Source organism: Phocoena sinus, chromosome 2 (genome assembly GCF_008692025.1).
Source record: "Phocoena sinus isolate mPhoSin1 chromosome 2, mPhoSin1.pri, whole genome shotgun sequence".
Lineage (NCBI taxonomy): Eukaryota > Metazoa > Chordata > Mammalia > Artiodactyla > Phocoenidae > Phocoena > Phocoena sinus.
The window spans coordinates 128,166,245-128,192,741 of record NC_045764.1 but is presented as its reverse complement, the minus strand read 5'-3'; the positions used below and the strand labels follow the sequence as shown (position 1 = coordinate 128,192,741).

Sequence of the window (26,497 nt, the reverse complement as noted above, 5' to 3'; positions counted from 1 at the left end):
ACTGAAAAATAATTTCATGATGGTGTTTCTGCAGTTCAAGAAGGGCCATGGCACCTAGTATAAATATTTTGGACACTCTCACACCAATTTATGACTTACTCTTTCTTAAAAAATGTAAAGAGGTAATACTAGGCTGGATACATAATAGCACAACAAATCCTGAATCCAGGTATTTCAACTTTGAGTCCAATGAGTTTACTTGTATAAAAACTATATACAATCCTAAATATGCATATAACACCAAAATTAGCAAACATTAATTGGACATCTGCTGTATGAAAAGTAGGTGCTCTAGACTAAAAAAAGTAAACTACAAAGCTCGTGTTCTTAAGATATTTATAGTTTAGTTAGTGGGATGGGATGTGCACATTCAAATATAAGACCACAAGCTATAGCTCAATAAGTGCCTAGGATTAGGAGGAAGAAGGGAGACATTAAGGGGTGGTGGTGAAGTGCAAGGGCTTTGAGCCTGTGGCCTAGGTTGAAGGCCAGCTCTGCAACTTAAGGATACATGTGACCAAGGACAAGTTTCTTAATTACTTTAAGCCCTGGTGTTTCCTCATCAGTTAAAAAACAGAAAGAAAACAATAAAAAGGAGTAACAACATTACTTATTTTATATAACTATAATGAACATTCATTTGAATCATGTAAGAAACATATTTAGGGCTTCCCTGGTGGCACAGTGGTTGAGAGTCCTCCTGCCAATGCAGGGGACACGGGTTCGTGCCCCGGTCTGGGAAGATCCCACATGCCGCGGAGCGGCTGGGCCCGTGAGCCATGGCCGCTGAGCCTGCGCGTCCGGAGCCTGTGCTCCGCAACGGGAGAGGCCACAACAGTGAGAGGCCCGCGTATCGCAAAAAAAAAAAAAAAAGTGCTCAATAAATTATTACTATGTAGGCCTTCCAGACATTTCATGTACCTACCTGTGGCCATTGGGAGAATCCTGGTCTACACTGCTTACCTAATTCTGTGTAACCAGATGAATATTTTATTCTAATTTCATGTAATTCTCAGATCACCTAAATTGCTCTCCGAACAGAATGTGGGATAAGGCAACTTTCTCAGAGAGAAGGCTTTTCCCTTTCCTCAGCCCTACCAATGTGTCTTTTCCTTTCATTTACAGCCCAAGGAGCCAAACAACAGCTTCTCATTTTCCCAGTGAAATCACGGATTTCTCTGGTATGACTTGGCAGTTGCAGTCATCATAGATATTTGACCAAGGATGTTTTGTTTCAAAGTCACTGAAATCACTATCAAATAATTTTATTCTGTAGAGGAACACTCTTAAATCATGGGAATAAAGGGTCCTTAAATATAATTAAGTAAACTAGTGTAAAATAATTCCTAATTTGCCATATGTAGGCCTAATTTGAATGGGAAATTGTGAGAAACAGGTTTATCCTAATATAATAGCATATTATTATATGCTTTCTCTACTATTATTTTCTAGCAATCTTCAGTTTAACCTTAAAACTGGCATGGACTGATCTCCTCTCAAATAATTACAAATCCACTGAAAAGAACATGAAGAATTGAGTTTCACTCTTATCTCACAAAGAGAATTCAGATCTTTTTTTCCCACTTTTTTTGAGATATAATTGACATATAATACACTGTGTACATTTAAGGTCTGCAACGTGATGCTTCGAGATACCTATATACTGTGAAACGATTAACACAATCAGGTTAGCAAACACCTCCATCACCTCACATAGTTACCATCTGTGTACGTGTGTATGTGGAAAGTCAAATCTATTTCTAAGGTTTAGGGTACTGGTGGGCCTTTAAGTGTATAAAAATGGTTAATAAAAATGCTATGGGAGGGCTTCCCTTGTGGGCGCAGTGGTTGAGAGTCCGCCTGCCAATGCAGGGGACATGGGTTCGTATCCCGGTCCGGGAAGATCCCACATGTTGCGGAGCGGCTGGGCCCGCAAGCCATGGCCGCTGAGCCTGTGCGTCCGGAGCCTGTGCTCCGCAATGGGAGAGGCCACAACAGTGAGAGACCCGCGTACCGCCAAAAAAAAAAATGCTATGGGAGAAAACTGGGATGAATTAATCCAGGAGATGGAGTACTTAATACTGAGAAGATGAAAGAGAAGAGAATAAATGTAATTAGTCCTAAAACATATGCTCAAGAATCTTTCATTCTTGAGCATAGGCTTCTAAGAGAAGGGAATTCAAGTTTGTGTGCAAGAAAATTTTTTTAGGGTTTATTCTTCTTTCTATTACAGGCAAATCTTAATTTACTAACTACCTGTGCATAGAGCTGTGCATAGAAATGGTACCCTATCTCTCTGCTACTAGAACCTCCCCTACCATAGGTGTCCTCTGCTGGGGTGTGCCCAGTTGCTAATTCAGTCCCCAAATATCATGTACTTAAGAGTGACCTGGTGAGGGGCTTCCCTGGTGGTGCAGTGGTTAAGAATCCGCCTGTCAATGCAGGGGCCACGGGTTCGAGCCCTGGTCTGGGAAGATTCCACATGCCGTGGAGCAACTAAGCCCGTGTGCCACAACTACTGAGCCTGCGCTCTAGAGCCTGTGAGCCACAACTACTGAGCCCACGTGCCACAACTACTGAAGTCCACATGCCACAACTACTGAAGCCCACGTGCCTAGAGCCCGTGCTCCGCAACAAGAGAAGCTACAGCAATGAGAAGCCCGCACACTGCAACAAAGAGTAGCCCCCGCTAGCCGCAACTAGAGAATGCCCGTGTGCAGCAACAAAGACACAACACAGCCAAAAAAAAAAAAAAAAAAAGAATGACCTGGCGAGTACTGATTCCCTGGTCCCAACACAAGGATTTGATTCAGCTCAGAAATCTAACTAATAAGCTCACCAGCTAATTCCAATCTAGATGCTTATAAAATCTTGCTCTGTGTCTATCACCAAGGCTGCAGATCTCATTAAAAGCCATCTCTTCTGTGTTAGCACACAACCTAAATATTGACAGCAGTCTTACCAACCTATCTCAGGGCTCCATGCCTCCATGCTCCAAAGGTCCAGGAATTATTGGATATATTAAAGGCTCTGGCTTAAAGGGACCAGGATTGAGGAATAGGACCAGGATTGAGGAATATTGTGGCTGGTATTTAAACTTACTAGAGATTAAATAGGCTTTTGTAGACTGGCTTATAAAGATACCCACTATACAGAAATACCACTGGGAAATGTACTGACATCTAAAAAATTGGTTCAAGTGAAGCTTGAGAATATACTTCAGTAAATTGGGGAATGTAGTCTATATAATTAGAGGACATGAAATGGTTAAAGAGTAAACTCCTGGGCTGCTATAACCAAAAGGCACATTTAATGACATAAAGGCTTCTTAGAGTCCACTTTCCAGCATATTGGGGAATCCTCTTCAGCTCAGGCCCAACAGCAAACTTACTGTTATCACCGCATTATAGAACAAGTGGAAACCCTCTCCACTACCTCAGCCCAGCAGAGTTGAGAGAACATGAATGACAAGCACACAGAGAGAAAGCTGTAGAGCCACGCAATGGAAAATGAGCCTTTCCCAGTGTAAGAAGTAACTAATGGCTGACCATTTAGCACAGAGCATTAGAGGAAGACAGTCTTGCTTGGTGTTGAAAAACAGTCTGTAAATGAAACAGTTCATTTAAAGTGCACTTCAAATAAGGTCTAACAATCTGAAAAACTCCTAATAAGGATTTTGTAATAAGTCATAAGGATTTCGACACAAGGATGTAATCATCTCACTGTAGAGCTATGTGGGGCCTTATGACCAAGGAAGAAAAATTCATAGACCCAAATAGAGACAAATCTCCTACCACACCTGACGAGATATTTTCACCAGGTCCTTAGAGCAAATTGGAAATTATTACCTAAAGTCCTTGTCAAATATGTATGGGTATTACATGTTTAAATTAATGGAAATGTATTCATTCTCAACCAAACCTCTTGATGTCCTAAGGTAGAGAAGCTAAAGAACCTAGTTATTTTTAAAGAACAGTTATATTAATGAGGTAGCTCCTAGTGGATCATTATACTTAAGATTCAAGCGCTCATAGTGAGCAAAGCAAGTGAGAAAATAAGTAATGTCACTCAGAGAATGCTATATTATGTCTTAATTTGGATTATACTTCTGGAGTGTAGTTTACAGCTGGCTTTTATAGGCTTGCAAGGAAGACATTACAGTTTGAGGAATATTACAAATCAGGTTTGTAAACAAGCTATATAGCATGTTGGTAGCTTGAAACTGGCCACAGTAAAAGTATTTACACCACAGAAATCAGCAAATGCTACAAATCAGACCCACCTCCCCTGCTTCCCTAGCCAGTTGTAAACATTAACCAGCACACCACTGGCTAAACTTAACACTTCAAAATCACTTTTAAACTGAATTCACTTAGCTTTAAGTTCTCTTTTTTAAAATATAGTTTTAAAATACAATTACAGATATTTTGTTTGCTTGGTATAAATTGGCTTTTGGTTTAAGAATCCAATTAATCTGTTAATTCAGCTATTCATTTCATTGGCTAATTGCCCTCACTTTTGCTGCCTGAGACATATCTTGTTTATTATTTATAATTTCACTCTGTTTCAGAGTTAAGAATTCTTCTATTTTAAATTCGTTAAATTTAGTTTTAGTAAAAATTATTATTTTAAAAATATTATTGCCCCTTACTTCATTTTCTCAGGCAGTATTTAAAATTTCTCCACAATTTTATCCAAATAAATAAAACTATCTTCTCAGATAGGAGAGAGTAGAAAGTGACCTGCTGAAAGAACTGCTGAAATTAATTAAATTTTTATTTAAAAGTTATTTTATTTTGGAATTTTTTCTATGTTTTTTCTAATTTAAATGTGAATTATTTTGCTGATATCTTAAATGTTGTTCTAAGATTTAAGTATATTTGCATTTTATCTTTTAATTTCATGATATGTAGTATTTTTGTCTTGAATTTGGTTGCTTTAATTTTAAATATTATTTTTTTTAAAAAATTTATTTACTTATTTTTGGCTGTGTTGGGTCTTTGTTGCTGCGCACGGGGCTTTCTCAGTTGTGGCAAGCGGGGGCTATTCTTTGTTGCAGTGTGCGGGCTTCTCGTTGCAGTGGCTTCTCTTGTTGTGGTGCATGGGCTCTAGAGTGCAGGCTCAGTAGTTGTGGCGCACGGGCTTAGTTGCTCCGTGGCATGTGGGATCCTCCCTGACCAGGGGTTGAACCCGTGTCCCCTGCATTGGCAGGGGGATTCTTAACCACTGCGTCACCAGGGAAGTCCCTTAAATATTATTAAAGTAGCTTTGGAAGCTACTTTTGCTACTTAACGAGTTTCTCATTTCAATTTCAGATACTTAGATTTATAAGTCCAAACCTGTTCAGGAGTCACTGTTGACTCATTCAGTCAAAACTTTTTCTTTTCACTGACATTTGTAACACCAACAGTTTACCAACAAGTAGTGATCTCTTAAAGTTTTTTCTATTGTTTTCAGTTTGTTGTTTTTTGTTAGTTAGTTTAGTTTTGTTTTGTTTTACTGAAGGCCTGTTTGCCTGCCTATCTATCAACCATCTATCTATCAACAGAGCACTGGTTTGTCTCTTCTGGTTTTAGTTTATCTAGCAAAGTATAAGAAGCAGTGACATCTGCTGGTAAGACTGAAAACTCCTTTCCAGAATTTACTCTGGAGTTACCCAATCTATGTCAATGAGTCCTGAGGTAGCAAGTTCAGAAAAGAGAAAAGTCAAAGCAAATAGCCTAATCACTATACAACACTTCAACTATCAACATGATGAATGATTTCTAAAAAAGACAACAGAGTCTAACGGGTATTGTAAACCACACAGAAGATTGTATGCAGGGACTTATTTCATTCTATGTCAACTCCTCTCCCCACCTGCTTCGCCAGATCTGAGAGGAGAGATTCATACTCCTTCAGTCACAGCACACCAACATCTCTCCATGCAAAGGTCCCTTTCTTGTTTTACTTTATCATATGTTTTCCCAGATTCCCACTCCCATTCCTCAACTGTCTGCTCTCAACCACACTTATTCTAACATATATTATTTTGTGTATGTAGAAGTTTTAAAATCACACATAGTATCATGCTATAGAACTCAAACTTTTTCCCTACTTAATTCAGTATTAATTTTAACACTCTACTCATGCCACTCTATACTTTGAGTTCATTGCGTTTGGATGTTGCAAAATATTTCAGAGTATGCTTTTCACCCTATTTTATGTATCTGTTCTTCTGGTGATGGACACCTAAGTTGCCTACAACTTCCTGCTACTACAACTCTATCAGTGCCACAGTGAGTATCCTTATATATTTGCCCTGCTCCACAGAATGGTTGCTCCAATCCGCACTTTAACCAACAGGGCTTGAGTGTTCCCATTTACTCAAATCCTAGCTATCATTTCATATTTATCCCCATGTTCTACTTTTTGCCTATCTAATGAGTATAAAGTGGTATCTCATTGTTTTAATCTTTAACTGATTATCAATAAGACTTAACATCCCTTAGAAAATGTGTTAGCCATTCAGGTTTCCTTTCTGTTAATTGTCTATACATCCATTGCCTAATTTTTTTTATTAAGTTCAGTTTATCATTTGTGAATGGCTTGGGATTTTTTTAAGACCTTCTTTTAGTAAAACTGAGAGGAAGGTACAAAGGTTTGCCATATATATACCACCTGTCCCAACACATGCATAGCCTCTCCCACTATCAACATCACTCGCTAGAATGGTATATATTTTTTTAAGCAAGAATGAACCTACATTGATGTCATAATCGCTCAAAGTCCATAGTTTATCTTAGGGTTCACTCTTAGTGTTGTACATTCTATGGGTTAGGACAAATATATAATGACATATATCCATCATTATAATATCTTATAGAGTATTTTCACTGCCCCCCAAATCCTCTGTGCTCTGCCTGTTCATTTCTCTGCCCTCATGCTGCACCTTCGGCCCACCCCAAAACCACTGATCTCTTTATTGTCTCTATGGTTTTGCCTCTGCCAGAATATCATATAGTTGGAATCACACAGTGTGTAGCCTTCTCAGATTGATTTCTTTTGTTTAGTAATGCACATTTAAGATTTCTCCATGGCTTTTTGTGGCTGATAGCTCATTTCTTTTGTGTTGAATAACATTCCATCATCTGGATGTACCACAGTTTAAATATCCATTCACTTACTGAAGGACATCTTGGTTGCTTACAAGTTTGGGCAATTATGTGTAAAGCTGCTACAAACATCTGTGTGCAGATTTTATGTGGACATAAGTTTTCAACTCCTTTGGGGAAATACCAAAAACACAATCATTGGATTGTATGGAAAGAGTAGGTTTAGTTTTTTAAGAAATTACCAAACTATCTTTGAAAGTGGCTGTACCATTCGGCATTTCCACCAGAAATTTATGAGAGTTCCTGTTGCCGTACATCCTCATTTGTGGAACATGTGGTGTTGTTAGTGCTCTGAAATTTGGCCATTCTAATAGGTGTGTAGTGGTTCCTTTGCCTATTTTTGATGGGCATCCCAGTCTTATTTGCAAAACTTCCTTGCACATTCTATATATTAATCCCTTGTTGACTTCTGACATTGCCATTACCTTCTACCAATCCAGTTACTTTGCTTATAGAGTCTCCTGATAAATAGAAATACTTTATTCTGATACAGTAATATCCATCAATTTTTTACTACATTTTTTTTTAGTGGGGGGGGTCTTAGTGAATAACTGTTTCTTCACCCCAGGTCAGAAGGATATTCTCCAATATTTTATTCTATTAACTTTATAGTTTTAAATTTCATATTTAGTTCTTTAATACAACTGGAGCTCTCTTCCACATATGGTGTTCAGTAGAAATTCAACTTTTTCTTCAAAAGGTGAATTAGTTTTTCCAAACCCCAGCTATTAATCCATCCATTTCCCACTGGTTTATGACATGACCTCTACTGCATACTAGGTTTCTATATATAGAGGGATATTTCTGAACTCTGTTTAGTTTCATCTGTTTTTCTCGTATCTGTGCAGAATCACACCATTTTCATTGCTATGGTTTTCCAGTATGTATTCAATCCCCCAGTTTGGATTTTCTTTTTAAAAGCTGACAAATCAAAAGAGAACTTAATTTTTCCATATAAGTTATAGAAAAATGTGTTGAATTTCTCAAAAAATCCTGTTGTAGTTTTAATTGGAATTGCACTGAGTTTATTGGTTAATCTGGGGAAAAATAAATTCTCTACAACATTAAATCATCCTGTCTGGAATCATATTATATCTCTCTGGTTTGTATAAATTTTCCTTTATGATCTTTAATGAAACTTTGAAAATATTTTCTCCATAAAGGTCTTTATATTTTGGATTTTGGTAGTTAACTATCAAAGCTTTTTTTTCTTTTTTCTTTTTTGCTATTGTGAATGGAGAAAGAAACATGACCCTCTTAGTCAGTATACCTGGTTATAATCTTCAGGAAACTCTAATAAGAATTTATCATCATTTTATACCCACTCACCTGAAATGGCTTCAGGAATGTTTCCTCCATTGCCAGCCTGCCATACTCAGTGAAAAGCTACAAGGAAAATCACACACACACACACACAGAGAGAGAGAAAACTTCAGTATCTGCAAAGTTTTACTTCTTGGTTTTCTTCCACTAATTTTTTTCTCTAGCTGTAACATAATACTGTATTATTAAGATTAAAATAATCATTTTAAGTAACTAAGTATTAGATAAAGCAGAGCTACAGTAATTATATATTTTAAAATTAAGGACATAAAGTACATTTTAAAAATGAAGTTTCCATTTTAAAGGTAACACCTTTTATATCTAAAATGTAGGACAATTTTTTTTTGTGGGGAAGATGGGGGACAAAGAAACATGTTAAATGACCTTTCAAAGCAAAACTTTCATAGATTAGACCAGAGAGCTATAAACTAAGTAGGATAATTTACTGTTGTTGCCAGAGGAAATTTAATGTCCCAATGGTCTTGATCATTACAAAGACATACAGGCATTTGGTTTAAGAAGTGAAGAATCAAATACACCAACTTCTTTTATTTTTTTATTGCTCCCAATTGAGAGGTACCATATCATTTTGTGTTGCCAGAAATGTAAGGTTTTGGAGAACATAGACTTGAGGGGGTGATTGTGATTGGGCCTCTGGTGAGAGTTCCGTCCAGACTGGCCAAGTGGATTTCCCCATATGTACACAGGAAATGCCGCTTCATCACACGAGAGTACCAAGCCACAGAGGCTTCTCAGAGCTGGGGAAGGATGCCGACACAGAGGATTCCCCTCCTTTGCCCCTTTAGAATAGCCCCCAAAGTACCACACTGCCTCCCCTGTGAAAACTATGGAAATCTAGAAGGCAAATGGTAATAACTAGGCATCTGATTAGAGTGATTAAATGAAATATGTCTAAAAGGTAGCAGGTCCAGGGATTAGAATCATTACTCATTCTCATTAGAATCATTTACTAACATAATTTGAATTCACAATCTTTTTTGAGGAAGGATGAGGTGTTGTCATTTACAGGAAAATTTTTAAATGATCTCAAAAACTATTACTTAATACCAAAGCCTCAAATCAGTCCTTTTTTAGAAATCCTAAACTGGTATTGAACAGTGCCATGTCATTAACTTGGAAAGCAACTGGCTAGGTTATGACACATGCCTAAAGAAGCCATTGCACTCATTCTAGGAAACATCTAACAATTTGGCATATTGTCTATTGGTCATAAATGGTCAGTGTGATGTACTAGAAACATATTTGGGAGTAATGCTAGATGTGAACTCCAAATGCTATTTCCACTCTCACAGATCACCCTGCATTATCATCCTTTGTTATTTGTTAAACTGCACAGGGCTCTTATTGGCAAGATAAAATAATACATTGAAAGCAAAATTTTCTATAAAAAATGCAGAGGAAAACTATCAGAGAAACAATAGGTTTTTCTATGTAGCCAAGAATAACATGAATTGAAAAAGAGTAGACAGAGGTGCGAACTATCTTTAGGAAACATCTAATCTTCTACTTATTTGAGATTTAAATGCTGCTTGGAGAGTGGAAGAAGCACCGAGTCCAATCAGATGATCAAATTTCTATTCCCACTCTGCCACTTACTAGCCACGAGTTTAGGCAAGTCATTTTTTTTTTCAGAAAAAAATTTCTCATCCATAAAATATTAAAGATAAATTAGGTGTCACTGAGATCTTTTTCAGATCTAAAATAGAATTCAATGAGTAATCATCAGGTAGTCCCCCATAGTTCTTAGCTATAAAGCGGCCCACAGGAAAAAAAATCTGGCATACAACTGACATCACACTAACAATTATTAAATCCCTGACCATAGGACTTCAACTTCACATTCTGGGTCATTTTTAAACCAAAGGTTCTTTCTCCACTCTAATTTGCCATATATTTTTCCATATACAGGGTTGACAACAAATAGCTTTACTGAAACAAAGGACTTTGAAAACTGAATTAGAAAGAATATAATCATACAGGGCTAGAACTAGAAACCTGGAAATGGGACAACCTCCATTTGGTTATGTTTTTAAATCTTTCTGACTGTTATGTTTTCCAAGTACAAAAAGACCCCCCAAAATCCTAAAGTTCTGCTGTACATGCCCAAAAGATTACTAGATATACAAAAGAGACTGTATATATTGTTACCTGAAGGTGCTGAAGATCATCCTCCTGCACATTTTGAGATAAGTTATATACCTTGATTAAGAAATAAAGTCAAAATGAGAGAATAATTAGCAGCATACTAAGCATTTATTTTGTTATTCTCTATTTTTTGAAATATCAATTTCACAAAATCAAACTCTCTCACATATATTTATAAGACCTTGAGAGAGGAGTAAAGAAAGCCTGAGAGACAATAAATAATGTACAATGATTATAAAATTTTTCCAGAAATACAGTAGCTACCTGATTTGGAGACAGAACATTAAAATTATTTTATGAACCTAATTCAACAATTAGTAATAAAATAATCATTCTTACAAGCATATGAAAATAATAATAATCTAGATCTTAATAACCCATATATAAAATTTTGTCTTGAAAAATTATGTTGGCTTCTTTACGATCAATTATTTAAGTCTATAGAAAGCTCCATCACATGGAAGTTAAGTTCTGAATATCATGCTTACATCCTCAAACATATGCATTATTGCTTCACGAACAGATCACAGCATTAAGGTGAAATTCTTTTTTTCTAAGGAGGAGGATTAATATCAGTAACTTCAAAGAAAAGTTAATGATGTTTATATGTTTATGTACTGATACAAACAGTATACTTTGTGTACTTATTTAAATAACAGACCACTTCTCAGATAATAACAAAAAATAGTCATTACAAAGGACTTAGAGTTTTCAGCAAAAATATCTAATGTCTCCAGGAAAAATATAAATAGTAAATAATAAATATTTAAAAGGCAAAATCAATCTGGTTTTAATTGACTTGTGTAAATTGCACATACTGTTGACTATGAAGAAGTTAGATATTAAGTTGGTATTTTAAAGGCTAATTAAATTAAGAAGTATATTTTTAAAAGTTAGTCTTACACCTACATTAATGAATAGATCAACCAGACAGAGAATCAATAAGGAAACACTGGACTTAAACAATACATTAGATCAGATTGACTTAATAGATATATTAAGATCATTCCATCAAAAAGCAGCAGAATACACATACTTCACAAGTGAACATGGAACATTCCCTAGGACAGATTATATGTTAGGTCACAAAACAAATATTAATAAATTCAAAGAAGAATGAAATCATACCAAGCAGCTTCTCCAACCACAATGGTATGAGAACTTGAAATCAATCACAAGGGAAAAAAACAGGGAAAAACCCACAAAAATGCTGAGATTAAACAACGTGCTACTGAATAACCAGTGGACCATCAAAGAAATCAAAGAAGAAATTTTAAAAAACATAAAGATAAATGAAAGCAGAAATACAACATACCAACATCTATGAGATGTGGCAAAAATGCTTCTGAGAAGGAAGTTCATAGCAATATAGGCCTACCTCAAAAAAACAAGAAAAATCCTGAATAAACAATCTAACTTTACACCTAAAAAGACTAGAAAAAAGAACAAACAAAGCCCAAAGTTAGTAGAAGGAAGGAAATAATAAGGATCAGAGCAGAAATAAATAAAATAGAGACTAAAACAAAAAATAGAAAACATCAATGAAACTAAGAGGTAGTTGAAAAAATAAAATCAACAAGTCATTAGCTAGACTAACCAAGAGAAAAAGAGAGAGGGCTCAAATAAATAAAATCAGAAATGAAAGAGGAGAAATTACTACTGATACCACAGAAATACAAAAGATCATAAGAGACCACTATGAACAGTTAGATGCCAACAAATTGGACAATCTATAAGAAATGGATAAATTTCTAGAAACATGCAATCTTCCAAGACTGAATCATGAAGAAAAAAAAGTCTGAATAAACTGATTATTAATAAGGGATTGAAACAGGAGTCAAAAATCTCCCAACATGCAAAAGCCCAGGACCAGATGGCTTCATTGGCAAATTCTATAATACAGTCAAAGAAGATTTAATACCTAGCTTTCTAAAAATATTCCAAAAAATTGAAGAGGAGGAAAATCTTCCAAACACATCTTACGAAGCCAGCATTATCCTGACACCAAAACCAGAGAAGGACACCACAAAAAAGGAAACTACAGGCCAATATCCCTGATGAATATAGGTAGAAAAATCCTCAACAAAATATCAGCAAACTGAATCCAACAATACATTAAAAGGGTCATACACCATAACTATGTGGGATTTATTCCAGGGATGCAATGATGATTTAACATCCACAAATCATTCAACACAACACATTACATTGAGAAAATGAAGGTTAAAAATCATATGATCATCTCAATAGATGCAGAAAAAGCATCTGACAAAATTCTTCCATTTATGATAAAAAGTGGAAGGAAATGTATGTTGAGGAAATGTACCTCAACATAACAAAGGCTATATATGACAAACCCAGAGCTAACATCATACTCAAGGCAAAAGGCTGAAAGTTTTTTCTCTAAGATCAGGAACAAAACAAGGATGCCCACTCTTGCCACTGTTATTCAACATTGTGTTTGAAGTCCTAGCTACAGCAATTAGGCAAGAAAAATAAATGGCATCTAAACTGGAAAAGAAGAAGTAAAACTGTCACTGTTTGCTACTTCATGATACTATATATAGAAAACCCTGAAGACTCTAACAACAACAGAAAAACCTGTTAGAACTAATAAATGAATTCAGTAAAGTCATGGGATACAAAATCAATATACAGAAACCTGTGGCATTTCTATATACTAATAATAAACTAACTGAAAAAGAAATTAAGAAAACAATTCCATTTACAATTGCATCAATAAGAATAAAATACCTAGGAGTAGATTTAACCAAGGAGATGAAAAACCTGTATACTGAAAACTATATGTCACTGATTAAAAAGTTAAAGACACCAAAAAATGGAAAGATATTCAGTCCTCATGTATTTAATATTGTTAAAATGTCCATACTACCCAAAGCAATCTATAGATTCAATGAAATCCCTATCAAAATGCCAAATGCATACTTTATAGAACTAGAACAAATAATTCTAACGTTTGTATGGAATCAAAGAAGCCCCTGAATAGTCAAAACAATCTTGAGAAAGAAGAACAAATCTGGAGGTATCACACTCCCTGATTTTAAACTTTATTACAAAGCTATAGTAATCAAAATAGCATGGTACTGGCACAAAAAAGACACATAAATAGATGCAATGGAATTGAAAACCCAGAAATAAACCTATACATATATGGACAAGTAATCTATGATAAAGGAGCAAAGAATGTACAAAAAAGAGAAAGGACAGTCTCTTCAATAAATGATTCTGGTAAAACTGGACAGCCACAAGGAAAAGAATGAAACAAGACCACTATCTTACACCACACACAAAAATTAACTCAAAGTGGATTAAAGACTTGAATGTAAGACCTTAAACCATAAAATTCCTAGAAGAAAACACAGGTGGTAACCTCACTGGCATCTGTCTTAGTTATGCTTTTGTGGATCTGATTTGAAAGGCAAGGGAAACAAAAGTTAAAATAAACAAATGGGACTATATCAAACTGAAAAGCTTTTGCAGAATGAAGGAAACCATCATTAAAACATAAAGGCAACCTACTGAATGGGAGAAGATATTTGCAAATCATATATCCAATAAGGGGTTAATATCCAAAATATATAAAGAACTCATACAACTCAGCATCAAACAACCCAATTAAAAAATGGGCAGAGGATCTGAATAGACATTTTTCAAAAGAAGACATACAAATGGCCAACAGGCACAAGAAAAGATGTTCAATATCACTAATTATCAGGGAAATGCAAAACAAACCACAATGAGATACCACTTCCCACCTGTTAGAATGGCTATTATTGAAAAGATAAGAAATAATACATGTTGGAGAGGATGTGGAGAAAAGGGAACCCTCATACACTTTTGGTGGGATTGTTAATTTGTGCAGCCACTAGGGAAAACAGCACGGAGACTCTTCAAAAAGTTCAGAACAGAACTACCATATGACCCAGCAATTCCACATCTGGGTATTTACCTGAAAAGCATGAAAACAATATTCAAAAGGATATATGCACCCCTATGTTCAATGCAACATTATTTACAATAGCCAAGATATGGAAACACCTTTAGCATACAACAATGGATGAATGGATAATGAAGATGTAACACACACACACACACACACACACACACACACACCACACACTGGAATACTACTTGGCCATAAAAAAGAAGGAAATCCAGACTTTGTGACAACATGGATGGACCTTGATGGTATTATGCTAAATGAAATAGGTCATATGGATAAAGACAAATACCATGTGATTTTACTCATAAGTGGAATCTAAAAACAAAAACAAAATGAACAAATAAAATAAAAATGAACTCATAGAGATCAGATTAGTGGTTACCTGGGGAGAAGGGGGGTGAGGGCTGGGCAAAATGGATAAAGGGGGTAACTGTATAGTGATGGGTAGTAACTAGACTTGTGGTGGTGATCACTGTATACAGATGTTGAACTATAATGCTATACACCTGAAACTTATATAATAATTTTTTTAAAAAGCTAGGTAATCATAGGTTATAATCATGACTTATTTTAAAGTCCTTTACAAAAAAATTCAGTCTTCCTTCTATCCATCCTTTCACTGTCCTAACTACACATAATGCCCTGGTTGCCAGTTCACTAGCTCCATTCTCCCCACATACTTATAATTTCAGCTTTGACTTACTCATCCTAACCACTTTGCCTTTCCTGCCTTTTAAAACTATTTTGATGGTCTGCTTCTTGGTTACTGTCTCTTCTTGCTCTTTCCGGTGAACAGAAAATCTAAAAATTGTCTTAAAATTTTTAGGCTATGTGTTCTGTGATCATAGTAAAACCCTCAAGGACTTTCAGGACAATTTATAAAGCACACAATAACTTCAAAAACAATACTTAAAAAAAGAGAGAGGAAAAAAGGAAAGAAAGACATTTACTTTCCTAAATGCACATTAAGATACTATAAAAAGTTGTGAACATATATAAATGTTTCTACTGGCTATATAAAACAAAATTTGCATTTATAAATCTTATTTCATTAAATGTAACTAATAATAGGTAGTCTCAGTGAATCTACATACATTATAAGATTTAATATTATTGACTTTATTGTAGGCTTGAAATAGAAAAAATTATCAATAAGACAATATAACATTTTCTGACTAAAGCAGGCAATTTGAAAACTGATCAGAAATTAGATTATAGTAATAAAACAATTCCACTCTTAAGGAAATCATAAGAACTGGTATGCTAATTGAGTCAAATAATAGATATAATTTACCATTTCTGTTGTTTGTCTCACTACCACATGTATATAGAAATACATATATTCATAATTTTTATTTAAAGAAACATCCATCAAAATGGATTTATTTTATTCCATACCTGTATTGAGCTGATCATTGTGCTAAGGGCAAATACTGTGGCCGAATCTCTCAAAGTTGACTGACTATCAAAGGTTCCCTGAGTATCCATCAATAGCACTGCAACCTATAGGCAAGTAGAGTACATTATTGATATTTTATAGAACATGCAGGGTATTAGGGTTACTACAAAGTTAACACCATAAGAACTAAAGCAAACCATTAGCAATGAATACTTAATAGGTAATTTTTCACATGTGCCATGAATGCCACTGAAAATAAAAATATTAATTACCTGCTGACTAGTATAATGATTAATTTTCACTGGTAATCCAACATAACAGAAATAGCACTGAAACAAAATATAGATGTTAGCTAGCTGATCTGCTGTTCTATTGTCCCTATGATTTTGCCTTCTGTGATCAGTAGAAAGGGAAACTGGGAACATGAAATAGGATGCTACCCACTTCCCTTTTAAACTTCATGTCAAGCGGTCAAAATTAGTTTTCAAAAGAGCATTTTGGAGGATCCTGAAAAGTGGTAACTGTTGGCAAGCGAAAACTCAATTTTCTTTAAGAAGTTCACACCATACCTTTTTACCGTCAGGTTTATTGATAAGGAAGATTTCACTCCATATCTGGATTCCCGTGGTCTCTCGTTCAGACCCACCTCTCCACGAAAAGCCAGTCAATGGTTCATTGTAATCTCCAACCCAATCAACTGACTCCTATAAATTAAGAAAGTCTATGATATTGAACTAGATACGTAGTACAGGTTCTTCCACTCATCCATACCAGTTTGTATCCCTCTCCAACTCTAGACAAAAGGAAACAATGTATGCACATCTATTATATTGATACAATTACTTTATTTACTCATCCAAAAAATAATTATGAAGGAGCAACCATCTGTCACATTTTATGCTACATCCTGGGGATACAAAGATATCATTCCAGATAAGCGGAAGCTCACAGCCTAACAGGGGGACAGACATGCTAACAAACCATTATGATGTACTATATGCATGCCAAAATGGGCGTGTATATTAGATATACATGGAAGCATCGGAAAAGAAACAACTAACTCTGGGTCAGTTAAGACTTCATAGGAGAAGTGATATTACAGCTAAGACTTGAAGGATGTTTAGGAACTTTCCAGGTGAGCAAACTCAGGGAGGGCATTCCAGAAACAAAGAAATAAAGGTATGAGAGAGCATATTATGTCAGGATATACACAATAATAATATACACAAAATGTTTTGCTATTGGGGGGAGGAGGGAGCGAACAGCAGGAGGAGAAGCACCTAGTAAAAAACAAAAAAACAAATCTGTTACACTTTAATCTGAGCAAATGCTATTTAACATAGCAACATGACAAGCGTTATTGAGTATTTTCATTGTAATGTTTATCACACCAGTTAAAATTATGAATATGCCTAAAGCTATATAATCCCAAAGAATGGAAAGTATACTAATTTTGTTCACTCAATTTTCCCACCTACATTAAGTGTGTACTAATGTTGGTATGACAGAAATAGAAAGTGGTAAGAAATTTTGTTTGCTTTCAAAGCCTGGAAGTATTTTGGTTGTTTCTGTTCTTGATTTGTTGGACTGAGGCTAGAGATAGAAGATGTTTAAAGCTAACATTACCAAGTTGTTCAAAAATACCCTACCTATAAAAGATCAATCCAAAATGGATAATTATGATATAAATGCATAATACAAAGTTTCTTTGGGTAGTATGTCTATCCTGCCTCAACATCCATATTGGCACCCGAATTACTAAGGGTAAAAGGGTAGAAAAAAAAATACTGGTATGCTCTCTACTCCTAACCTTCTGTTCCCCGACCTGTAATCTCCTATTTATTCTTCTGCTTTTGGTTGATCCTAGGCCCCTTAAAGTCTCCTTTCTATGCCACACTATTGTCTCAAATGTTATGACACTGTTGGCTGGCCTTTGGGGGTGGGTTGAGGGTGAGACTGAGTGGGAAAAGATAACAGAACTTTGTGGGATAACAGCAAGATACACTTGATAGGTTTGGGGCTAACCCAGGTATTTACATTTTCAAAAAAAAGCAAATGTACACTTCAGAATTGGTGCATGTAACTATATGAAAATTTTACACAAAAGAAGAAAACTAAATAAATACTGAACATATATAATAAATGATGTATACTGAAATATTTATAGGGAAGCATACTGAAGTCAACAATTTACTTTGAAATGAACCAAAAAAATAAAGATGGAGCAATGGATTGAAACAGGGAAGAATAGCTGGAGACACATGTGATAAAGCAGAATATTAATGTTAATGGTAGAATCTAGGTAGTGCAATATCCAGGTGTCTACGGTAAAATTCTTTTACTCTGCTACAAACGCATGAAAAATGTCATAATAAATGTTGGGGGGAAAATGATTATAATAAAAATTATGACAAAAGTTATTTGACCTTTTAAACACGATTTAACATGTAAAGTTTATAACCATATCACTGTACTTGTCTATTTTCAAAAGAGCTTCAAAAATAAGTTACGTTCTAAGGGAAATGTAGCAAAGTGGCTTCAGACAAAAGTGGCCTATATAGTTTGGTGCCGACAGCACCAAAGTTGGAATGGTTACACGATAGCATTTTTAAACTAGTTCATCTTTAGGGAACATAATAATGGAAATATTGGACACTACTACTAAATAAAAACACAAAGTCATAAAAGCACAGAAATCAGAAAACTTTTCAAAGCACCTCTTCCCTACCTGCTTATACATGTATCTCAACATGAAGTCCATCAGGATGATTTTCCTTTTCTAAATGCTCCAGCAACAGATACAGCAACGACCTCCTTGTCCCTGATAGCCTCTGAGAGAAGGATCCGATTTAGTGCAGTTTCATCTAATTCAAAGGAATGGTCATCTCTGACAATGAGGACTTGGACTGGTCCTGCCTTTTTCACTGGCTCTTCCTCTTCGAGAGCTCCATTCATACCCTTTTCTGAAAAGCCCGCCTATTGAATAAATAAGAATTTATTCAGCAAATTATCTCAAAACACAGGAAATGTATATGTACCTCTCAACATTCAAACCTCTGAAACAGGGAGCACAGTGGAATTAGAAATGTTTCATTTTAATTGACATATATTGATGTCATTTACACCATATCTCCGACTTACATCTGGTCTTTCTGATCAAGTGGCCAAATCAAACAATTTTATTTTTAAGAAAGCTCTAAATCAGTGCAGAGATCTCTGTTTGCTGAGTAAGAAAAAAAAAAATCAAAGCAAAGGACTCTACTTTTGGAGAAGAATAAAATAGCCTTAGTTTACACTTAATCTCTTAGAAATAAGTTTAGTTATTCACATGAAAGATCCTTGCAACACTTTTTAAAGCTGAACATGCATATGCGGAAATACACAGAGGGACTCAAAATCACATATTCTTGAAACTGGAATAAATCTCTAAAGCACCCAGTTCAGCTCCATCCAATGCATGCAACCCATCTACAAAATCCTAGACTCTTAATTGTCTAAAATTACATCTTGTAGCAATGGAAGTTACAGATAATTAAATTGGGTAGGGCCAGATGACAGAAGACCTTCAAATCTATGGAAAAGAGGTCTGGATATAATTCAATAAAAAAAAAATAAGAAGCTTTTGGAAGTTACTTTGTGAGGAGAGCTTATAAAAAAGGTTTGTGACTCTGGGAAATTACTAAATCTTTCAGTTCCTCCATCTGTAAAACAGAAAACTATTAATAGTACCTATTTAATAGGGTTGTTTGAAAAGATTAAGGAGGTACTATATGTAAAGTGTTGAGAACAGTGCTTGGCACACAGCAAGCTCATAAAGGTTAGCTATTATCATCATCATCACCACCACTACCTTGCGATTATAAACTGAACTAAGTATTTCCAGAAGTTTTCTGCCTATTTTCTATAAATTTATATGTGTTTGTGTGTGCATGTATGTGTGTGTTCACATATGTGTGTTTTCAGAGTTTTCTATTTAATTGTCAGAAATACTGTTTTTGACAGAGGTCCTCTTTTAGAAATCATCCCTAATATACAAGAATTTTAGAACGCTAGACCTTGGCATTTGCAGTATATTACAAAACAACTTCAATGTGTCAAGTGACACATTCTTATATCCATAGCCTTCTCAATGTAACTTTGTAATGTCCTCCCACTTTGACTCCGGGGTCAGCCATGTAATTTTTTTTAGCAGACATGACACAGCAGAGACTTGAAAAAGCACTTGTGTGTTTCCATTTTGCTCTTTTGTCTCTGCCATTCATCATGAGAATATTCCCAGACTAGTCTGCTGCAGGATGAGAGACACTTGGAGCAGAGGCAAACTGCCCAGGTCCAGCCAAGGCCCACAGCAAGCCAACCCCCAGCCACATGAGGGAGCCCAGTCAAGATCAACAGATTTGCCTAACAACCATTTCAACATGTGACCAATAAATACTATTGTTCTATGCCCCTGAGGTTTTTGTGACTATTTATTATGCAACATAACAGGCATAAATAACTGATACACCCTACAACCCCTTCCTCTAGAAAAGGCAGTATAGTGTAAGTGGTTAAAAACACAGGCTCTGGAACCAGACTGCTGAGATTCCAATCAAGACTTCCCCATTTCTTAGCTGAGTAACCTTAGATAAGTTGTTTAACCGCTTTGTGTCTACCTCATAAAGTTGCTGTGAATTAATATATGCATGTAACACACTTAGAACACTGGCTGGTATATGTATTGGTATATGCTATTAGCATTATTACAGATTTACGAAACTAAAGCCAAATATGTAACTGACTTTGCCCAAGGGAAATAAATGCAATTTCTATATCAGGCAACCTACCATGGATGCCTTCTTGTGTTATTTATTTATTGCTTTCAATATTGCAGCAAGGTATTTATTATTATCTGTATTTTTGACACATGAGGAAGAACTAACTGGATTAAGTAACTTTCCCAAGATCACACCCACTAGAGTTCACATAGTAACTGTCAATTTCGGTTTAGATCCCAGGTAATTAAACTTTAATCTCAGAACTTTCCACTATAATATTCTGCCTCTTTAGTGGAAATCAAATAACTTTTGGACAACACATAAATGGGCTCATTTGCTTTCTATCAAAAGAACAGAAAGTCAAAACATACATCAATTAATTCCTCAGATCAGATATATGACCTAGCCTCAAATCAACCCTTAATAATATTAATTTTGAAATAAACTGGGCTCTTAAATAACTTTTCATCCAAATTTTTTGAAAACATATTTAAATAGACATTCTTCATTATGTCTGTCTGATAAGAAGTCTCATAACTAGAGAAAAACAAGGCAGTTATATTTTTCAGCATAATTTTAAATGAGTTTTCAGATCATATTGATGTATGTATACACATATATCACATTGATAACTACATATATTGCTGTTCATCTATAAGATAATACCATTGAAATATTACAAATCTAACACATAATTTAGTTTTTCATTAGTGGAGATAGACATACACCATTACTTTCTGAGCAACAGTATGAAGCATCTGGAGACAACAAAACCACTGCGTTAGACATGAATCAGAGTTGTTCTCTCTGCAAAGTTAAGAAAAATTGATTTTACATCCAACAGACAATAGCTTCTATATTGCCATATCACAGATGCTGGAGTCAGAGAGTCTTTGTTTAAATCCCAGCTTCACAACTTACACATATAAGAAGTTGTGTAAGTTATTTCACCTCCCAATGACTCACCATCTTCCATATGAAAAATGAGATTAAGAATGGTACCTACGGGACTTCCCTGGTGGTGCAGTGGTTGAGAATCTGCCTGCCAATGCAGGGGACACGGGTTCGATCCCCTGGCCCAGGAAGATCTCACATGCTGCAGAGCTACTAAGCCTCTGTGCCACAACTACCGAGCCTGTGCTCTGAAGCCTGCGAGCCACACCTACTGAAGCCCGCGCATCTAGAGCTCATGCTTCGCAACAAGAGAAGCCACTGCAATGAGAAGCCCGTGCACTGCAACGAAGAGTAGCTCCCGCTCACCGCAACTAGAGAAAGCCTGCGCACAGCAATGAAGACCCAATGCAGCCATAAATAAATAAATAAAAGAATGGTACCTACATCCGAGGCTTTCTGATGATTAAATGAAGTAATATTTATTAAATGAAGACCAAAAAGCTTGATAAATATTACGTGCCTAATAATGGTGACCACCTAATATTGCTATTATTTATTACCTATTCATATTTTATTCCAGCATTACTTACCCATCTAATTTCAGCCTCAGTAAAAGGTCCTTTCTGAGGGCAACAACACACATTCTTTGATGAACCCCCTTACCTATGGTGTAGTTTTAATCTACATATACAACTGATGCGAATCAGGAAGGCTGGCTAGACATAATATTTTGGATAGAAAAACATCTTCAGAGCTGAAAACTAGATCACAACTTTCTACAGACTGAAATAATTCTCTAAGATTGCTTGTAGCTAACTACATATATGCAAGAGGTACTCTGAATGGAATTTCTGGGTTGTAATTTTTTTCAAATATTCAACTTCACAACGTGTTCAGAAATTTTTACTAAGTGGCTGTAGCAAATTCTCACTCCCCACCCACTCCCAGCAGTTTATTAGACAGTCTATTGATTCACATTCTTTCCAACACTCGGTTTTGCCTGACTTTTAAATTTTTGTCCATTGGATAGGTATAAAATAAGTAAGGGGGGCTTCCCTGGTGGCACAGTGGTTGACAGTCCGCCTGCCGATACAGGGGACATGGGTTCGTGCCCCAGTCCGGGAAGATCCCACATGCCGTAGAGTGGCTGGGCCCGTGAGCCACATTCGCTGAGCCTGCGCGTCCGGATCCTGTGCTCCGCAATGGGAGAGGCCGCAACAGTGAGAGGCCCGAATACCGCAAAAAAAAATAATAAAAATAAGTAAGTGGTCTCTTACTATAGTCCTGACGTACATTTCTCTAAATGCTAATGAAAGTAAGGACATGCCTTTTGTTCATTTTTTCTATTAGATTGTCTTTTTCTTAATGATTTATAGTGGTTCTTTATATATTTTGAATGCTAGACCTTTGTTAGTTAGGTGTATAGCAAAAATCCTCTGGTTTAGAGCTTGTCGTTTCACTTTCCTTAAGCTGTTACTGATGAACATCAATTATTAATTTTGACATAATAGATTTTATTATTTTATCATTAGCACTTTGTATGTCATGTTTAAGAAATTATTCCTTACAAGCATAAAAGACATTCATATATATTGTTCTAGTTTTTAAGTTTTGCTTTTGATATTTAAGTTCTTAATCAACCAGGAGCTGCTAACGGTATAAGAGGTGAGACAGAATTCCAACTTGATTTTTTCAATATGAGTAACAAAATTTTCAGATTTCTATTTAACAAAGACTCTAGTGGTCTGCCATGTCATAGTTAAGAGTTACACACACACACACATACACACACACACACACGGACCCAGAAAGAGACATGGAGACAGAGAAAGAGAGACTTTGTTTCTGACCTCGCAATTTTTTTTTCTTTTTTTTTAACATATTTTTTTAAAACATCTTTATTGGAGTATAACGGCTTTACAATGGTGTGTTAGTTACTGCTATATAATAAAGTGAATCACCTATACATATACATATATACCCATATCTCCTCCCTCTTGCCTCTCCCTCCCACACTCCCTATTCTACCCCTCTAAGTGGTCACAAAGCACCAAGCTGATCTCCCTGTGCTATGCAGCTGCTTCCCACTAGCTATCTATTTCACATTTGGTAGTGTATATACGTCCATGCCACTCTCTCACTTCGTCCCAGCATACCCTTCCCCCTCCCCGTGGACTCAAGTCCATTCTCTATGTCTGTGTCTTTATTCCCATCCTGCCCATAGGTTCTTCAGAAGCATTTTTTTTTAGATTCCATATTTATGTGTTACCATATGGTATTTGTTTTACTCTTTCTGAATTACTTCACTCTGTATGACAGACTCTATGTCCATCCACCTCACTACAAAAAAATTTTGTTTCTTTTTATGGGTGAGTAATATTCCATTGTATATATGTGCCATATCTTTATCCACTCATGTGTCGATGGACACTTAAGTTGCTTCCATGTCCAGGCTATTGTAAATTGAGCTGCAATGAACAATGTGGTACATGACTCTTTTTGAATTATGGTTTTCTCAGGGTATACGCCCAGCAGTGGGATTACAGGGTCAAATGGTAGTTCTATTTTTACTTTTTTTAAGGAACCTCCATACTGTTCTCCATAGTGGCTGTATCAATTTACATTCCCACCAACAGTGCCAGAGGGTTCCCTTTTCTCCACACGCTCTCCAGCATTTACTGTTTGTAGATTCTTTGATGGTGGCCATTCTGACTGGTGTGAGGTGATACCTCATTGTAGTTTTGATTTGCATTTCTCTAATGATAAGTGATATTGAGCATCCTTCCATGTGTTTGTTGGCAATCTGTATATCTTCTTTGGAGAAATGTCTATTTAGCTTTCCTGCCCATTTTTGGATTGGGTTGTTTGTTTTTTTGATATTGAGCTGCATGAGCTGCTTGTAAATTTTGGAGATTAATCCTTTGTCAGTTGCTTCATTTGCAAACATTTTCTCCCACTCTGAGGGTTGTCTTTTGGTCTTGTTTATGGTTTCCTTTGCTGTGCAAAAGCTTTGAAGTTTCATTAGGTCCCATTTGTTTATTTTTGTTTTTATTTCCATTTCTCTAGGAGATGGGTCAAAAAGGATCTTGCTGTGATTTATGTCATAGAGTGTTCTGCCTATGTTTTCCTCTAAGAGTTTTATAGTGTCTGGTCTTACACTTAGGTCTTTAAGCCATTTTCAGTTTATTTTTGTGTACGGTGTTAGGGAGTGTTCTAATTTCATTCTTTTACATGTAGCTGTCTGGTTTTCCCAGCCCCACTTATTGAAGAGGCTGTCTTCTCCATTGTATATTCTTGCCTCCTTTATCAAATATAAGGTGACCCTATGTGCATGGGTTTATCTCTGGGCTTTCTATCCTGTTCCATTGATCTTTCTTTCTGTTTCTGTGCCAGTACCATACTGTCTTGATTACTGTAGCTTTGTAATACAGTCTGAAGTCCAGGCGCCAGACTCCTCCAGCTCTGTTTTTCTTTCTCAAGATTGCTTTGGCTATTCGGGGTGTTTTGTGTTTCCATACAAATTGTGAAATTTTTTGTTCTAGTTCTGTGAGAAATGACATTGGTAGTTTGAAAGGGATTGCAATGAATCTGTAGATTGCTTTGGGTAGTATAGTCATTTTCACAATGTTGAGTCTTCCAATCCAAGCACATGGGATATACCTCCATCTGTCTGTATCATCTTTAATTTCTTTCATCAGTGTCTTACAGTTTTCTGCATATAGGTCCTTTATCTCCTTAGGTAGGTTTATTCCTAGGTATTTTATTCTTTTTGTTGCAGTGGTAAATGGGAGTGTTTCCTTAATTTCTCTTTCAGTTTTTTCATCATTAGTGTATAGGAATGCAAGAGATTTCTGTGCATTAATTTTTTTTTTTTTTTTTTTTGCGGTACGTGGGCCTCTCACTGCTGTGGCCTCTCCCGTTGCGGAGCACAGGCTCCGGATGTGCAGGCTCAGTGGCCATGACTCATGGGCCCAGCCACTCTGTGGCATGTGGGATCTTCCTGGACCAGGGCATGAACCCGTGTCCCCTGCATCAGCAGGCGGACTCTCAACCACTGCACCACCAGGGAAGCCCTGTTGGAAGATTTTTAATCACAGTTTCAATTTCAGTGCTTGTGATTGGTCTGTTTATATTTTCTATTTCTTCCTGGTTCAGTCTCGGAAGGCTGTGCTTTTCTAAGAATTTGTCCATTTCTTCCACTTTATGCATTTTATTGGCATATAGTTACTTGCAGTAATCTCTCATGATCCTTTGTATTTCTGCAGTGTCAGTTACTTCTTTTTCATTTCTAATTCTATTCATTTGAGTCTTCTCCCTTTTTTTCTTGATGAGTCTGGCTAATGGTTAATCAATTTTGCTTATTTTCTCAAAGAACCAGCTTTTAGTTTAATTGATCTTTGCTATAATTTCCTTCATTTCTTTTTCATTTATTTCTGCTCTGATCTTATGATTTCTTTTCTTTTGCTAGCTTTGGGGTTTTTTTGTTCTTTCTCTAATTGCTTTAGGTGTAAGGTTAGTTTGTTTATTTCAGGTATTTCTTGTTTGTTGAGGTAGGGTTGTCGTGTTATAAACTTCCCTCTTAGAACTTCTTTTGCTGCGTCCCATATGTTTGGGTCATCGTGTTTTCACTGTCATTTGTTTCTTGGTATTTTTTGATTTCCTCTTTGATTTCTTCAGTGATCTCTTGGTTAATTAGTAGTGTATTGTTTAGCCTCCATGTGTTTGTATTTTTTACAGATTATTTCCTGTAACTGACATCTAGTCTCATAGTGTTGTGGTCCTACAAGATACTTGATATGAGTTCAATTTTCTCAAATTTACCAAGGCTTGATTTGTGACC

The 26,497-nt window shown here is 36.0% G+C and overlaps 1 protein-coding gene across 1 annotated transcript in view; it reads right to left on the bottom strand.

Annotated features, from left to right (window-relative positions):
• The window catches only part of ATL1 (atlastin GTPase 1), a 76,448-nt gene that overhangs the window by 20,117 nt on the left and 29,834 nt on the right, over nt 1-26,497 (bottom strand). The window contains 6 exon segments of the mRNA XM_032621214.1: nt 8,484-8,540; nt 10,647-10,697; nt 16,006-16,110; nt 16,576-16,710; nt 18,735-18,772; nt 18,775-18,982. Of these exon segments, the coding sequence (XP_032477105.1) occupies nt 8,484-8,540; nt 10,647-10,697; nt 16,006-16,110; nt 16,576-16,710; nt 18,735-18,772; nt 18,775-18,961 (573 nt within the window). The 5' untranslated portion in view covers nt 18,962-18,982.